The sequence below is a fragment of the Cystoisospora suis genome (genome assembly GCF_002600585.1).
Source record: "Cystoisospora suis strain Wien I chromosome Unknown contig_218, whole genome shotgun sequence".
NCBI lineage: Eukaryota > Apicomplexa > Conoidasida > Eucoccidiorida > Sarcocystidae > Cystoisospora > Cystoisospora suis.
Window position 1 is genome coordinate 81,065 of NW_027153020.1, and position 17,023 is coordinate 98,087.

General features: G+C 55.7%; 4 protein-coding genes across 4 annotated transcripts in view; 2 read left to right on the top strand and 2 right to left on the bottom strand.

Moving 5' to 3' along the window:
• CSUI_000574 (rad9 protein) overlaps window positions 1-3,502 on the top strand; it is a 9,111-nt gene extending 5,609 nt beyond the window's left edge. Inside the window, exons 6-9 of the mRNA XM_068060808.1 lie at window positions 1-346; window positions 769-830; window positions 1,472-2,472; window positions 2,786-3,502. The exon at window positions 1-346 is cut by the window's left edge and continues 120 nt beyond it. Of these exons, the coding sequence (XP_067927218.1) occupies window positions 1-346; window positions 769-830; window positions 1,472-2,472; window positions 2,786-3,014 (1,638 nt within the window). The 3' untranslated portion in view covers window positions 3,015-3,502. The remainder of the gene's footprint in view (window positions 347-768; window positions 831-1,471; window positions 2,473-2,785) is intronic.
• Window positions 3,503-3,927: 425 nt separating this feature from the next.
• Window positions 3,928-8,500, bottom strand: CSUI_000575 (protein disulfide-isomerase domain). Its single transcript, XM_068060809.1, has 4 exons — window positions 7,175-8,500; window positions 6,708-6,855; window positions 5,896-5,999; window positions 3,928-5,443 (listed from the first exon to the last, which is right to left on the bottom strand). Exons 1-4 carry the CDS (start codon window positions 8,043-8,045, stop codon window positions 5,226-5,228), a joined length of 1,341 nt encoding a protein of 446 aa, XP_067927219.1. The 5' UTR covers window positions 8,046-8,500; the 3' UTR covers window positions 3,928-5,225.
• A 1,089-nt stretch (window positions 8,501-9,589) lies between these two features.
• Window positions 9,590-11,706, top strand: CSUI_000576 (uncharacterized protein; the record flags this gene model as incomplete). Its single annotated transcript, XM_068060810.1, has 2 exons — window positions 9,590-10,495; window positions 11,659-11,706. The coding sequence occupies 2 exons, from the start codon at window positions 9,590-9,592 to the stop codon at window positions 11,704-11,706; spliced, it is 954 nt and encodes a 317-aa protein (XP_067927220.1).
• Window positions 11,707-11,986: 280 nt separating this feature from the next.
• On the bottom strand, window positions 11,987-16,154 carry CSUI_000577 (tetratricopeptide repeat protein 26; the record flags this gene model as incomplete). Its single annotated transcript, XM_068060811.1, has 6 exons — window positions 11,987-12,208; window positions 12,519-12,798; window positions 13,038-13,248; window positions 13,717-13,847; window positions 14,342-14,673; window positions 15,273-16,154. 6 exons carry the CDS (start codon window positions 16,152-16,154, stop codon window positions 11,987-11,989), a joined length of 2,058 nt encoding a protein of 685 aa, XP_067927221.1.
• Between the last annotated feature and the right edge of the window lie 869 nt (window positions 16,155-17,023).

The window sequence follows — 17,023 nt, forward strand, 5'->3', positions numbered from 1 at the left end:
GTTGCACATCTCTCACTTTCTTCTCCGCCGGCACCGGGGGGGAGTGTCTGTAGCGGCGGGAGCGGGTGGCCGTCTGCTTATCGTGATGCGTTTGTACCCCACTGGCTTCTCAGTAGGACGTTACGGCACCTACAGGAACAGCAGGGGCACATTGCCGGCTGCACGACAACGCTGGACGGAGAGAAAGCCTTGTACGAGGAAACCCATGAGTGGACTGGGGGGAATACAAGGAGAGGCGGGCACACGGAGGAGGGAGAAGGAAAAGTGTTGGACGACGGTCCTGAGACGTCGAGGCGGCGTGGCGTGGACACCCGAACAAAGCGGCTTGGACAGAAGACTGCCTTAAGTAAGACTCACTCCTAACTTGCCTGTGTTGCATCGAACTGCAGCAGGCCGGGGTGTGGTGGGGACAGGCATGTTGCAAGCATCGAATACTCGGGTTTTACTCTTTTGAGAATTCCGCGGGTTTTCGGTAGAAGTCATGCGGGCCGTACAGGCGGGGTTTCCTTAGTTGTTGAATGCGTCCGCTGGGGATACCGCCGCACTCTGTCTTTGGATATCCGTTCATCCAGACAAACTTTCGGTCTGGCTGGACCGGTGCAGAGTACAGCGGGATCGCACACCCCGGATAAGCAGGGCCCCTGGTACGGCTGAGTCCGGAATCAAAGAAGAGGCGAAGAAAAAAGGCGAGCGGCCTCTAGCGGCGGGGGCGCGGGAACGCCAAGCCCGAGCTCGGTCTTTGACCTGTCCGTCTGGTTCGGCTTGCAGGAGAGCGTCGGGCTGCGTTTTCACGAGCCTGGGCAGGCTTCGTGTGGATCAGTACGTCTCCGGTGAGATGCTTGCTGTAGGTGTCTTCCCGTTGTGTCCCGGTCTGACGGTTGCAGAGGAGATACGAGTTGCTGCACCTTTCCCTCGTCGGACCTTTGCTTTCGTCTTCTTTCCTCTCGCTAATGTGACGCCGGAGGCCTCAAAAGACTGGCGTGTCTCGCCCGTTGCCAGCAGGCTAGAATCAAGGAAACTGCGCTCAACACTCGGCCTAGATCGGCCGCGGCACCAGTCGGGGTTGATTTGTACTTCGCGATTTAGGCGGTGTGCATGAGTCTGTGTTGCAGCAGAAAGGTCTGCGACATAGTTCTCCTTTCAGACGGTACCCCGCGTACCTCGGTCCGGACTGCGTGCCGGTGAACAGCTCGCCGAGACAACCGACGAATCTGCGACCTCGGATTTTCCTCGGAGTGTGCCTGCATGTGGTGGCCCCGGGCTCGATGTTCTTTGCGCGGTGGTACCGGGGTTCAGTCCTGAATACTGTGCAAGAAAGTGTATTGCGCTGAGTCTGTGGAGAACCGCAGAGACATTTCGGCTGCCGGGTTGCCTCAGCCAGCGGACGCTTCCACAACTTGCCGTGTGTGGCCTTGCTTTCCTGATCTTTGAAGATGTTCTCGCTGCTGATTGTCAACGTTTGTGGTTGCAGCTGGGAATCGAAGACGGTGATGCAGTTGACGACGATGTCTCCAGTGTGACGGGAGATGACTACGCAGATTATATCCGGCTTCACAAGGACCTCGAGCAACCCAGTAGAGACTTGGCGGTGACGCATTTAGCCGGAATCGAGACATCCACAGAAGCGTCGAGACCCAGCCGAGATTCTTCTTCTTCTCCGATATCGGCTTTGGTATGTGTCGCCGCGCGCTGCCCGCCGCACCTAGACAGCACTCCAGACGAGACAAGGCTCAGGATGCAGGCCGGTGCGGAGACTGTAGGGATGCTCGCCAAGCCGCCCACGGACCTTCGTCTGCCTGACAGGGTATCAGATTCGGCCGCAGTGGAGAAGCAATGTCAAACACTACGGACTTCGAGAGAGGAAGAAGAAAGGTATCGTCGAAGTTCCGAGCCAGGCACCACGGCGCCATTTTCTGTTGAAATCGGCGCTGAGCTCCTCAAAGAGGGGGACATGGAGGCGATTTCGCCATGCCCGGATATCATGCCCGATCTCTTCGAGACAGAAAACTTTCGAGACACCAGCGCATGCGTAGATTCGGCTGGCACTGAGGTCTCTACAGCAGGGGGAGAGAGGGCAGACCAACCCAAAAGTCTAGAATGTGATTTCTTGTGGCCCCGGGAAACTAGACAGAAAGACTCAAACGGGCAGAAAACTGATCACGCAGAGGGGGGATGTGAGGCGGTTTCGCCGGAGAGTCCGGAAGCAACTCGTGAGCTCGGAGAGTGCGCACTCCGTACGCGAGGACTGGAACCGCTCCCACCGCGAACGGAGAGAGAAATCGCACCACACCGGGTGCAACGAGAGTCTCCAGCAAGCCTCGAAAGCGTCAACACTTCTCATGCGGAAAAGACAGATTCGCTGGGGGTGAATAACGGGCTTGTGTGGGAGCAGCAAGCAGAGTGGGTAAAGAGCGGCGGGGGCTGTGCCGCAGGTGTTTCGATGTATGCAAAGCTCACCACCTATGCCAGCAAGTAAGCAAACCATTTTACTGAAAGTCGTCTTCTGATCGCTCGCCTCTTCGTTTGTCGGCCTTGGTACTTATGGCTCCTGCTCTCCCCACGCTGCGCGTCAGGGTCACCCGGGAGCCCGATGCCTTAGAGAAAGAAGTGGGGCTGAGCTTGTGCGCGACGACGAATTTTTAGGCAGTTCGCGAGCAAGGCGACTGGGTACCTCAGAACATGTTGAGTTAGATCGGCTGACCCAGGCGAACGTTTCGGCAAGTGGTTTCGCACAAAGTGTCGTCAATTTTTAGTTAGTTTGTTTTTGCTGACTTCTGCTTTGCAGGCTGAGCAACAATGGCGATGCAGCGCGTCACTCTCCGGCCCGGAGTGCGACCAGGGAGTCGTGGAGCTGCGGCAGGCCAGCGATCAATCAGCTGGTCGGACCAAACAACGACACGGAGGAGCGTTCCACTGGTGACGAAGATACCTGCAGCCCAGGTAACGTGTCGCCGTCGGCGGTTGACGCGCCGGTGGACTGGCGCGTCACTGATGCAGACTGGAGCAGTCCTTGAGATTTTTGAGATATGGAATGCAGTCAACTGCTCGGCCCCAACAGCGACCTGAGAAAGAGCGCCGCGGGCGAGGAAGACGCAGGGACGCAGGTAGTGCGCCGGCTCCGGAGGACGCCGTCTCGACTGACTCATCACTGATGCCAGTCAGCGCTTGTTATTGGTGGGGAACGACTTTGCTGAGTCCGGACTGCCCCGTGACCGGTCAACTGAGGACAGAAAGTGAGCCTACCAAATTTTGCTAAAAAGCAGGGACGCGGAATCCTCTGCGGCGCAAAAAGCGGACCTCCGCTACTGCGGGCGCGGCAGAGTCCGCTATCAGGGCAGGAGACGGTAATTCTTCTTGCGGTGTCCGTCGGCATTAAGCCAAAAACAGCAGCCTTAGGCAGTCAGTTTGTGGGTTCTCCGTGGAAGTTTTCTTCTACGTTGCTGAGTGTCCTGTGGGGCGACGAAGTCTCGGAGCGTTGTGGTATCAACTTCGGAAACAGGCCGTATGTCTGGAGCCGGTCGGTACTGGGCGAACAGACGTGAGCTTCCTGGATTTTAGTTTAGGCCGATATACATAAATCAGAATAAACAGATGCCTGAACTTAGGCAGATGGCTGTACATGTGTTGCTTTGTCGTCGTGCTCGGACAAAGACCGTCTACTGACTTGTGGCCACATGTGCTGTTGTTGCTGTGGGCTTTCGCCCTGTTTTGCCGGACAACCGCAAGGACGGGCAGGCATCCCAGAACAAGGTCTGCGGGCTATTATGATGAGTGAGATCTACCAGACTACAGCGAAACGCACGAGCTTCGCGCAGGCTAACTCATCACCGGCTCACTCAGCAGCCGCAGAACATAAAAGGGGAGTGGGTAAGGCCGTCCGCAGGGGTAACGAAACCTTAGCCTTGGTCGCGGAAATACGATTCTTGCCACCTGAGTAAATAATTAATCTTTGAGGAGAGTACTTCAATGACGGAAAGTTTTTTTGCAGTCAGACGCCCGGTCTGGTCCCATGTCAAGGAGGCCCGGGGAAAGACGGCATGCTGAGTTCAGCGTACAGATACAAGTAGCCCCCAAAGCCGTTCATTCCCTTTGACCCGCGTCGACTACCAGAAAATCGACAGGGAGCGGACCTCCGTTGCAACGTGGGACATCGAGCTCCACACCGGCAGCATACTTGGTGCCTGGCAGGCAAGAAGTGTACTGCGCAGATGTTTCGTGACCCTGGATGGATCGCACTGGCACACCAACACCTGACGCGTGGTCACCGGCGCGGCACGCCACTGAAAACTTCACGCTCCCGTGGCAACCGGCAACGCGGTACCCATGCAATCTCCAAACATACTAAGATGGACCTGTATACGAGTACTTGTGGGTACCCGTATGTGCTGGTGCCAGCCGGTTGTTCACTTTTTTCCTCTGAAGATTAAGTTGTTCGCTAGCTAACACACATGGGAATTGCCTGTGTTCTTCGCACGCCATGTCTACTCCGGGGCGGGGCAGCTGGTCCGCTTGGGTGGAACCCGATCGGTATCGGTACGCAACCGACGCCAGCTGACAGCTGTGAACTGCTTTTGAGGAGAGGCCCACCGCTGCAAAGAGCACGCGCCGACGTCAAATGTAGAAGATCGACTGGGCGAAGGGCGGTCCTGGCGAATAAGGGCGAAGTCACCTGTCAGGTCGCCGAGCAATATGCCTAGTACGCAGAACGCCGCTACTCGGCTTCGATTACCCGTCCTAAGCGCGGAGACTGGGGCTCACTGCGAGCCAGACCTTTCTACTCCGTCGCTGTTCGCCCGCTTCTTCATGGGGGAAAGCATCCCCGTGAACTTACCAGTAGGGGGGCGGATTTCAGCGGGAAAGCAGCAAGAGTAGAAAAAGAAGAGAGGAGCAGCAGGTCGGAGAAGAAATCTAACTGTTGGAGAACCAAGAAAAAGAGAACGAGGGGTACTGCAGTTCTAGCCGCCGATGACCATAAAAAATGCATTCTTAGCGGAGGCGATTTACTATCGGCCGTGATGCATTCAGCCGGGGACGAGGACAGGGAGGCGCCGCTGACAGCGCCACTCTCTCATGGACTCCGAGAGAGGCGGCAGGGCTGAGAACAATGAGCTGAGCGCACGCTCAGATCTTGTTTCTTCCGTCCAATGACTCCGCGCGCTGGGACTGTAGTGAGACGAACGGGGGCAACGGAGGCGGCAGCAGTCGTCCCTGGGTTTCTCCCGGCTTCAGAATTCATGTGACGGTGTGTCCCCAAAATCGCAGTCCTTGTTTTCCTCCAGTTTGATCTGCTTGCACGTGGCGTGCTCTATCAGGAAATCTCTACCGTATGCGACGGTGTCCTTCACGGAGTGATCAAATCTGATAGGACGCCCCATCTTTCTCTCCCGTTGGTAGAGAACAACATGGGGCACCCGCTCAACCCTCGTCTGAAGATGGTCTATATCTGGATGGGAGAAAGAAACATACCGCAAAAGAGTCTAAGGCCGGGTTATCTGTGTTAAGAGCTGCTTCTATGCCATGGTGCTTTTTCACGTCCATCGAGGCAACATCATTGCAACACGCAGCGGTCGCCTCCCGTCGTCTTTGCTTGGTCGCAAAGATCAGTGATACACCCACTGGCCTGTGCCTTCTCTCCTCAGTAGAATTAACACATGCCCACAGTGTGATACGCGTCCTTAGAAGGTTTTTGCAAGAACAGCACTTCCAGAACTACAGCCGGTTGACGGCAGCAGAAGATTATGCGGCTGCGAGATGTGTGGACCGCTCAAAGAAACATCCTGTTGGTACTGTGTCCTGCAACTAGAGTATAGTACTAAGGCGCACGAAGCCTGCCCGCTTTCTAAAAAATGCAAAGATAGTGCGCGCACTATCTCTGCACCAAGGCGCGCGACCCACCATTCTTTGTGACGTCCATCTTGAAGAAGCGTATTGACTTTATCCTGGAGAACAAAGTAGCGAGCTTGCGTATCTGGGGCTCCAGTCTCTTGCAGAAACCGCACCTACGTGGCAAAGCAAAAACAAAGTGCAGCCTCGAGTATTTTCTTCGTGCCTCAAGCGAAAGAACAACTGTCTTGCGCTCTCGGCGGCTTCCGGCTAGGTGCCTCTGCCTCAAGACGAACTGCGTCCTTCAGTGTTCGGAGACCTTAGCAATTCGCGTTAGTGCGAGGGGGTCACTGATGGACTGTCTGGTTCAGCCGGGTGGCAGCACCCGCTAGATACATGCTGTCGAGTCTGTCGGATCGAGCTCCTATTGTTGGCGCGAACGAGGTGGCCCTGGCGAAAGTCTGGACTTAGGCAACAGTCACTAGGTACGATGATGCACAAAATCAGGATGCGAAACAGGACTGGGTCTTCGACCGAAGCCGCACAGACAGAGAGCAAAAACAGTAGGTTCGCCTGGCGGAGTCCCCGCATGCGGCCCGCGTGCTGCATCGACAAGCGAATGCGGACCTAGGCAGCACGGACACAGTGTCATTACTAGGCACATGGGCCTGGGGCTGAAACTGACGGTGATTCGACGGCAACGATACTGCACTGATCTGACGGCGTCAGGGGCCGCTGTATAGTCGAGCCAGCCAGATCTGACAACTTCCAAACTGTTGAGAGGCTGCGCTATCGGCCCAGGAATACTCCGGAAGTAGACACCCGTCAAATTGATGTCAGTCTTGACAGTATGGACAAAAGAGAGTATCACAGCCGCCCCTTACCACGGTGCGTAGAAAAGGACGAGAGCGTCATACTTGCTGTCGATGACGTGCCGTCTAAAAGTATTTCCAACAACCGGCATGACCACGTCATGCGTCTCCGCGTCCACGGCGGTTGCAGACTCTGACCGCAAGTACGGTGTGAGGGTGCCTGATGTTAAAAGTGCGCACAGCAAGGAGAGTTGCACGGCCTGGGCCTTGTCGTGGGTAGCAGGCCAACCGGTCAAATTTCCTCCCAGCGAAATTCCGTGTTATCTTTTCCGTAGACAGCTCTGGCTGCACCCGTTGCGCACGGCAAAGGATATTGTGAGGACTATCCCTGCAGTTGGTTTCAGTGGAGGCCAAGCTGATCGCTCTGTATCCACCCTCTTCCGAGATGTGACTAGTCCATCGCTGTCTCTGTCTCCGCTCCCCGCCGCCGAGGCAGAAGACCTTCCTTTCCCCCACGTGATCCACTGCAGCAGACTCACCTTCGAAGTACTGCTCTTCGAAGTTCTTCAGCTTGTTGTAGGTCAGGTGCCTGTCGCGCAGAATGTACTTTCTCCAGCCTTTGTCCATTTCAACTATTACCGCCAGCGGTAGCATGTTTTCGCTCCCCTCTGGCAAGATGTAGTTCCAATGGTGCATCAGAGATTTCGTGACGCTCACGTGGATGACTGGACGAGTACTGAAGTCTACGGCGACGTCCTGAAATGCGGATAGCAGTTGGCCGGTTTCGTCATCCCCGTCTGTAACCGGGCCCCGGACCGCTTCCGCAAGCTGCACTTTTCGAGAGCCGTCGTCAACACTTTGGCTCACCTCATCCGCATTTTCATCGTAGAACAGAAAGTAAATGGTCGAGGGGTGCTGCTTCTGAATTTGGCTCGATACCGCATGGGACCAACGGTAGTACTTTATGCCCTTCCGGATAGCAGGACGGCGCCCCTCTTCAGGTAGCCGGTCCTCCGCTGTCTCGCGTTGCGGTTTGCCGAAAGTGCTGCCGATAAGAGATGAACTTGATGAAAGACGCGAACCTTCAACCCGGTCTCGAAGAAGTTTAGACAATGCGGGGAAGAGTGGGGTAACGTAAGGGTTGAACACGACACACACGCAGAAGCACAGAAACAAAAGGAACCACCATATGGTCCGCAGCGACCTCTGTGTCCTGTCTGCGCCTCTGAACCCCTTCCCCTCCTCCTCTTTGGCGGCGGGATGCGGATGTCTCTTGTCGTCTGCAGACTTCCTGTCGGAGACACCTGCTCTGCCATGCTCCGGCGTACGAGATTTTTCACAGGCGCTAGTGTTGGTCGCCCAAGCCTGGCCAGCTTCGGTCAGGATCCAGTGATGTGGCATGTAAGCCATTCTGGGAGCCGGCCTGTCCTAGCAACAGAGCAAGCACGAATAAAAGAATCGCCACTAGGGCTGCAAGCCACTTCAGACCCCGATGTCTGTCCAGAGAAGGCTGGCCTTCAGGAGGGAGACAGGTTCTGGCCGGTCAGACCAAGTGTTTCAACGGAGAGCAAATGACCATCCCAGTCTAGACCTGATCGAAGTTGCGGTGACACTCGTCATTGGAATTTACTTGGCTCTTTGCATTCCGCATCAACAACTAACGGAAGGCAGCGCGCAAACTCTCTCTGTCCTGCTGAGTAGTTTGCACGAGTGTCACACAGGCAGGTCTGCGGCAGTCCAGCGAGACCCTGGGGGACAGCACAGTGCCACTAGCACCGCAAAAACTCGATGGGCACGCGAGCTTGCTCATCGATCCCAAAACCCTCCATCCGTTCGTGACCTTCTGCAGGAGTTTTCGGTTTAGGAGATATAATCGCGGGAGGATAGCGACCACACTTGAAGCGTATAGTGCAGCTGCTGTTTGGGGAGACTGCCTCGCAGGAGACCCGGATAGATCAGCCGGGTTGCAGTGCGCGCGCAGGCAGGCTGCTTTTTTGACCGGCCCACCTGTCTCGCCAGGGTCGAGGACAGTTCGCACATGCAGCATGCGCCGGAGTCAGGCTCCACTGTTCGCCGCCGACCAGCCTATTTATGGTCCCCGCGACAGGTTGTAACGTTGTTGCTGGACAAGCGGTCGCATGCACGGAGTAGGGCAAGCAGGACCCTCGTCTTCTGTCAGTCGGTGACGCCTTGGTTCCAAGCCGCCCAGCTGCTTACCGGGCCCTAGGAAGATGAAGGCGGAGACTGCAGGGCGACGGGTCGCTTCCAGGGAAACTCCGGTGCCAGAAACCTGGACTGCGTGCAACTGGAGACCCCCTACTCGGCAGCGTGACCAGAGGTATCTCATCTGGAGTTATGCGTTTAACTTCAATGGAGGAAGGCGTAACCGCTGCTGAATGGGTTCAGGGATGATTGCTCTTCACGTCGGACGCGACGCATTTTGGTCGGCTGCGTGGTGCATGCCCAACTGAGTTTACTGTGCTGTGGTCGCGAGCTAGAAAGGAAAATGTTGAGAGCCGCTGCCAAGACAGCCACAGGAAAATCCCGACATCCCTCATCTCTCGTGATCGTGCCTCGACGCCACGACGGTCCACCTTGGTCGGGAAACCCCAGCTTTGCAAATCAGGGCGGAGGCGCACAAGCCACAGGCTTGGCCGTCCGTTCTTGCCTGATACAGCCCACATTGAAGTGAGGGTATCGACAAAATGTCTAGTCGTCTTTTTTCAGGGAGAGTTATCCGAGTATCGTACCAGTTCGGCTCCGGAGATTTCCGACGAGTGGTGGCCCGCTGTGATCTTCCTGTAGCAGTCCCGCTCTGCCAAGCATGCACGGAACACTGCCCGGCCACTCAGCGTCCGTAACTGGCACCTACCACGTAGCCAAGCGCTGACTATCAGCATTCTTTTTATCCTTCTCTATCAGTAGTTGACAAGGAAGCTACATTGCTGCGTGTCATGAAGCCGCCACGCAACAGCGTTAGGCCGGGGAAACCCCCTCCTCCGGCAAGCTCAGCCCCGGACTCCGCAGCCGGAAACGTTGCCACCGGGTCTCGGACCGCTTCCACGGCAGTGGCAGGCGGCGGCTCCATGGACATGACTGGTCCGCTTTCCGACGAATGGCGCCTTTGCACAGAAAATCTTTCCCACTCTCTAGTGAGGGGACTCCCGCTCTTGCTCCAGCCTCACCAGGTAGAAGCGATCTGGCGAGCAGCGGCAGCTGAAGAGCTATCGAAGGCAGCAACGTCTAAGGCGCAGGAACGCCAGTCAGCGAGCCCTCGCTCAAGCACCCCGGCAACAGAAGCAGAGACGCTTCAGCCTCACTTGCCGCCGAGCAGTGAGGGACAGAACCTCGAGCCGGCTGGCAGTCGCGGGCCGAGTGATTTGCACCAGGCAGCGGTTGTACACACACAACGAAGCGTCACCGGGACGGCCCCGGCTGGCAAGAAGGGATCAGGTGCCATGGGTCGCGACAGTGTAGCTAAAGTGGGGAAAGAGGGACCAAACTTCTCTAGTTTTTCGAAAGGTCCAGGGCCCGGAGCAGGAGGCTCAGGCAGTACACCACCAGGGTGGGGAAGTGGCAGCAGCAAGCTGCGTCCAGAGTCAGCGGCCAGCGGATTTGAGGCAGAAGGAGAGACGGGAAAAGCCTGTCACCGATTCGAGACCGAAGGTGTATATTTCCGCGAAACAACGTGCGCCATCCTCCGCTTAGGATCAGAGGGTCGAAGGAACCCAGTTGTTGTGGACTTTCACCTGTTTAACCTGTTGTTTGCAAGACAGATGAAGCTGAGCGCAGCAAAAACTGCGCTGTTTGTTTCAATCATGGGAGCTGCGCTGGCGCAGCTGGAGAGAGACGCTCGCGTGGTACGTTGCTGGGCGCCGGGCGCCACCCATGCAACTGCATAAGACATCGGAAACTCTGCTAGTGCAATTGGGAGTTCGGGTCGTGCCTCGCCGGCCGTGATGTATTGACAGAGTGCAAACCTTGCCCACCTGGCAAACAGCTACGGTGGCAGACACTACGGCGCCAGTAGTCCACCATTGGGTCCGGAGAGGACAGGTTCACGAAGGTATGAGATACGCAGTCCCTGGTTTCCTCCTTTTCTTTGGACCGAAGCTTCGCCACGCCTTCAGAGGGACCGGGCACACCAGTCAGGGTCGTGCCGACAAATACTAACCAAAACTAGAGGCGGGGGGAGTCGGCGCCCAGGGAGAGCTATGTGGAAGTGCCTTTTGGTTGGCCAGAAGGGACTGGGGGAGCCTTTGCGATGTCGAGGCGAGGCTTCGTTCAACAGAGTTTGGATGCTGAACGGACCGCCCTACGAAAGTAGACGATACTCCCAAAATTAACGTCACACGCAGAGATTATCTGAGAAGCCCCGGTCGGCTAGGAAAGAATCTCAAGCTGTCGGCCTAGTTGGTAAGATGCCTTTGCGGTGCCGGCGACTTGTGGCGCACAGGAACTCTTGGAGCACGACTCATGAGCAAGTCGGCCGTGCATGTCCTTTTCCTTCTCAGGTCTGCGACGTTTCGCCAGCAAGCCAGCTCCAAGTACTTCAGGCTCTCTTCCAGCTGCAAACGTACAGTCCTCTGGAAGCAGCCCAGCAGCCCGGCGCCACTGTTACCCTGTCATCGGTACCGTCACCGGCCCCGTTCCCGTATTTTTCGCCGAAAGAGGCAAGCAACTTGATGAGGTTTGCGAAACGGACATTCGTCTGCCACTGCCGGCTGTACCTGTATTGTCTTAAGCATCCTCAAAGCGAGGTCGCGACCACGCTCCATCTGTTTACCTTTCTGCCGGTTGTCCAGCCAGAATGCTCACTTCCCGCGTCAGGGACTGCTCCGAAGACTAGCGGAGCGTCTTGAAATTCCACGCTGACCCCCACAGACGGTGGAACTGAGGAGCAGGAAAGGTGCCTTTGCGGTTCCAGGCTGAGAAGCCTCTTTTGAAAGCTAATTACGTCGGAGACACAAAAGCGGTGCCCTCTGAGGCGGCGCCATTTTCGAACTCCTGTGTTGTGTTTTAGATACCGAGCATCAGTCTCGACTTCACAGATAAGAGCATCAAGGGCTGACTACAGGCGAACAACAGATTTCTAGCGACTGCGCTTGTTTTGCAGCCAGCTCCACGTGCACCGTATCAGTGTTGTAGTATTGACAACGCAAAATGCAGCTGCTGATACTGCCAGCGCACACACTCTGTTTGAAGCACAAATCTCTCTGGACAAAAACAGCTTCTCGCGAAGCGGTCTCGAACAGGACAAGAGGCATCGTGCGATTCTAACCAGATTCATTCCGCGGTGTTGGGGGACAGAAAGTATATGCAAAGCTCATATGGGCGGCTGGTCCGTCTGCTCACTGAACAGGGACCCCGTGTTCACGCCCCCGCCTTTTTAGCGCGAGAGCAATCTTCGCAACTTTCGGGGCTGAGCACTCTCTCAACAAAGAAATCACTTCGGTTGATCTTGAGATGTCTTCGGCACCGGAGTCCAGCTTCAGGAGAAAGCCTGCAGCGGACCCGCGGAGCGCTGGCCACAGTAGAGGGTTTTCTTGTGCCTTGTCAAGAACAGCGAATGCCTGTGAAGCAAAGCATTTCTTCTACTGTATCCAACTGCTTATGGTTTTTCTATAGTATGAGGTCTGCAGACCACGTGATCGCTTGTGGGCTTGTTGTTGAAAGTTACGCGGTGCACCAGCAGCAGCCACTTTTTCTGCCCTCTTTCGCCGGGGTCGTTTGCTGAGTTCCCGCGGGCCAGATGAAAAAGCACGGCAGTTCTGCTTTCGAGAGAAGTCGCGTTCCTGCGAAGGGTGCCCATGCCAGCCCACTGGGCGAGCTGACCCAAGTGCATACTTAAGCTATAGAGAGATAGAGTCGGCACTCGCGTACCTTGAGCGCGAAGTAAAAATCACCGATGGAGTAGCAGTCCTCAGCGACGTCCTTAAGCAGCTGAGTCCGCGTGCTTCCATCCTGTTGAACGCAAAGACGCAGAGCCTCTGCGGAGTCGCCGGTGGCCACGCACACGCGACATAGCCACCGAAGGAAATTCGGGTCCTTCATATACCTGGAAAGGACATGGGCACTCATGGTACACAAGGCTGTAGGAACTACCGGTTTCGCGTGATCTTCGAAACCGGAGCATGGCGCGACTAGTGCACGTGTGAGAAAACTGCAGGAAGAACTCACAAGGCAACCCACCGCTGAGTCATCACCCCTTTAAAAGGGCTTTGAGAAAAGTGCCGCCGTTCTAGAGTCGTGGCAAGAACGAATAACCTAGCTGCGAGTGCTATCCCGGAGTAAACAGACTCTCCTCGCAGTGTGCACGAGAGGGATGGCACCTTTTCGGGAGCTAGAATTCTCTTCGATCCATCATTTGTAGCTTTTCTTCCACCTTAAAAAAAGTGTTACTGCTGACGTGTAGAGGCCCCGTACTCTGGGTCATCGATTTTCTGCATCGCTCTTTTTGCTTCGCTGTAGTGGCCACACTCTGCAAGCGCGAGCGCCTTATTCCACTGAAAGGAAGGCTCGCTACCGCAGAATGGTTCTAGTTTGTCAGCATAGGCGACTGCGGCACCGTAATCGCGGCGCAGGAAGCAGTTGTAGAACATGCCCTCGGAACCTGAAGGTATCACCGAAAGGGCAAGCTGGCGAAGCTGCAAGAAGTCATTAAACTACCCCCGTGACAGCAGCTGTGCGCAAGGGGCACACCATGTTGAGATGGTCAGCGTAGAAGGGGGCAGGAACGGACCAGGCGAGCCGGTCAACACAATGAGGTCTCACTCTTTGGAATGCCGTCTGCGTTCTGTCTCTCTTTTTCAAGACCGCGGTGCAAAAATCGATCCGACCGTCGCATCACCGTCTAGTCAGGTCTGATTCACGTGAAACAGTCAACACCTCGGCGAAGGAGGCCCCCAAATTCTCTTGAGCACATCCCCCAGGGAAGGTATTCGTCGTGTCACGCGTCTCACGCATCCTCTGCTAAAGAAGCAGTGTGAGACAACTTCGTTAGTGACCCGCACGCCTTGAGCACCACCCCCTCCGGTAGTCGTCTGTCTGCAGTGTGGTCGGTCTCAACAAAACACCTTACGGACAACCAGGTCTGTGCCCGGGTCAGCCGAACCGACTGTTCCGAACAGCTTCTCCGCCTCATTGAGGTGGTGGAGTGAATGGTTCACTTGACCAGCGGCCATAAATGCAGATGCTCTCGTTATGAACTCTCTGCAGCACATCGCGGGCACAGGGAAGAGGGAAACGGAAAACGACAATTGCTGGAAAGAATCTTCATGTCAAAAGGAGCGTGTATGTCGAACCTTTACACCGGGGAAGAGCAAATGGCGTAGATTCTTAAAGCGGCCAGGGTTGTAGGGTGTGCGGCCTGCAACCTGAAGAGCGAACTCTGCGTAGAGATCGAGGAGTCAGAGCAGAAATTGAGCGGAGGTTCGGCTTGAGCACCTGCGGGCCTGACGTATTGGAGTTTTCCGCTTTGTGCGCAGACTACCTGGCGGGGACGAGACAGAATATGCCAACAACGTGGAACCGAAGTTCACTCTCATGAAAGCTCTCCGAGGCAGCCCTCCAAAGCTCGCCATCTGGGACCAGTTTGGCTTTCTAAAATATAGCGCCCGCAGTGTTGACTCAAACAGATAGCAATAGAAGGTTGTCTCCTATGCGGACAGCCGGGCAACTCAAGCACACGCATGGCAGCTACTCACGTTAGCGACGTGGGGTCGAAGTCCCGCATTAGGTCTAACGCGGCGGTGTAGTTTCCGTGCTGCAGATGGATTAAGGCTAAGTTCAATCTCGCTTCAGGAAGAAGTTTCGCAAGGGAACCCCACACTGAGAGGCCCTTTTCTCCTTTTTGAAATACGGCAGCGTTGTGGCGAAGGAGATCGTTGTGCTCGATGAAAAAGGTTTCTTCTCTCCGAGCTTCTTCCCCCAATAGGTGATAAATTCTCATGGCACTGGCTCCAGCACCTTCGGCATACAGGCAGCAGGCCAGGATGTTCGAGGCAACGAGAGAGCTGCTGTGCGTCGCCTGGTATTCCTACGAGACGCCGGGTCGCACGCGATGCGAAAGCCCAAAGATACAAACGGAAGAGACTGAGTACGTTTTCAGCTGGCGAAGCGGGCGTAGCACATCGGGCCGGGGGGACACTCTTAGGTCTGCTTGTTGAATGTCGCACAGCGTAACGTTCCTTGGGTTATACTTAACTAATCACGGAAAAGCAGCAGTCCCAGCAGGGCCCAGACGGCGCACCTGTCTCTACACAGAACCTTGGTCTCGAGCTTTGCATGCCGAGCTGGCGAGCCCTTTCGAATGAAGCAGACTGAGGTAAGACAACGAAGGGACTGCTCAAAGTGTTACTGGGAAAGTAAGCAGTTGGACCATGCAGTCAGTTGCGGTTGGGGTCCGGCTCTAGTGGGGGCTCAAAATTCATCGGCAGTCGTCTGGACAGGTGGCATTGATTATTGCTTCGGATCGTACCTCTAACTATCACCATCTGAGAGTAGTGCGCATGGGATTAGCTCATGACCTCATCGTACTGCACACCCACTCTCGGTGGTAGCGCGCTGTACGGGTATCTTCCCGTTGCATGTCCGGAGAGCGTCGGCCGCGGTACGATATAGCTTAGTTCTCCTTACCTTCACCAGACCCCGAGCCATCTCACACATGTCCTCCTTGAAGAGGCACATGGCAATGTAGATCTTGAGTGCTTGGTATTCAGGATGGAAGGTAAGAAGACGCCTGTATATGTCACAGGCCTCTCCTGTCCGCCCTCGCATGTACGCTATCGCCGCAACGACCATTTGATCGCGGAGGTTGTCAGAATCTAGTTCGTCTAGCATTTCATCGAGATCTTCATCATTCTCCTGATATGCAATGCAGACGAGAAGGCGTCTTCTTAGTTTGCTCTCCCGTGACAGCAACGCCTCTTGCTTCGCCCTTTTGAACATATACATGGCGTACAAACAAATCCCTTTGTACAGGTGCAGTGTGCTTCTTGCATCAGGGTCACAGACGCCATCGTCAGCTCCGAAGTCATCGTCCTCCTCCTGCCCTCTTGGTGACGTATCGCTTTCCGGTGTTCTTTTCTGTCCCCCCGAGACTGCACAGTTGTCCACATTTTCTACAGAAGAACGACCGGACCGAAACGTTCGGTCCTCTGAAGCCGCCGGGGAGCATGTTTCGTGGAGTTCTTCGCCAGTTTGCGTCTCACTGGCTGCCTTTGTCCCCGTGTTCCCAAGGAGCCTATCGATGCAAGTGATGGCTTGGGGATATAGCCCAGCGTGGAAGTAGCAGTACGCTAGCCATAGCCCCGCGTTCTGGCGTGTGACGCCTTGTTTCTTTTCGAAACGAAGGAGCGTAATGGCTCCAAGATAGTCTCGCTTGTTGAGAAACTCCTGCAGTCTCGGTAACTGCCGAGAACACTGTCTTTGCTCCCATGGCCCTGGGAGCAACGAAGGGAAGCCGGGGGCCGAACCCCCGGATTTGTGCCAACGAAGCGCTGTTCCTGGCCTGATCATCGTGTCTAAGCGTCGGTTTGTAGTCACAGAGCCGGCGTCCTCCTTGAGCACAATAAGAGCGACAGTAACGCACCGCCTGTTAAAGGGACTCTGTGAGTTGCTGCAGAACCCCGTCCCAGGGATGCTCGGGCAGACATAATCAGATTCCAAAAGGAAACTGAAGTGGGCCTGTCTGAGCTGCGGCCTAGTAGCAGACGGACAAGCAGAAGGGCCGCCGGCTCTGGAACCGTGCGGCCTCCTTTTACATAAAATCTTCCCGTTGCAGTCAGTAGCTCGTGAAATCAATAGTTGACTGTGCTGGCGCGGTCCCTGTATTCTGACGGCCTAGAGACACTCGCGCCGGAGCTCTCTGGGTCCTGGGGCACGGCGCAGCTCTTGGCCGAACTTCCCTTCTTTAGCGAGCAGAATTCACTACCGAAGCTGTACGCTACGGTAGGACGGAGAGCTTTCCCTACCCTGAACGGGCGTGGTGGCACCTGGACGTCGGAAGAACTCGAGTAGCAGCTGTGAGGACGTGCTATTGCAAACGTGGTCCCCGCACCGCATCATGCAACGATCTCGGGCCCACCAGTCCGGTATAAGGCAATCCAGCAACGAGGCACTGGACCTATCACGCAGAAACGTCAGCAGGGTGCGCTCGAGAGAAGGGCGTTTCGGACAGACACCGTCTACCCCGTGCGAACAGACCCTCGCCCGCAACGAGGGGGGCCACAGAAAGTAGAATTCTGAGAAACGCGCTCGCATGCCATCAGTGCCCAAAGCTAGGGAATCGGTAGCAGTCGGTCAGAACAAGCTACAGAACAGCCGTGGTAGCTTTTTTAGATCGAGTCAAGCGCAGCCGTCTCCGAAAAATCCTGGTTACGGGTATG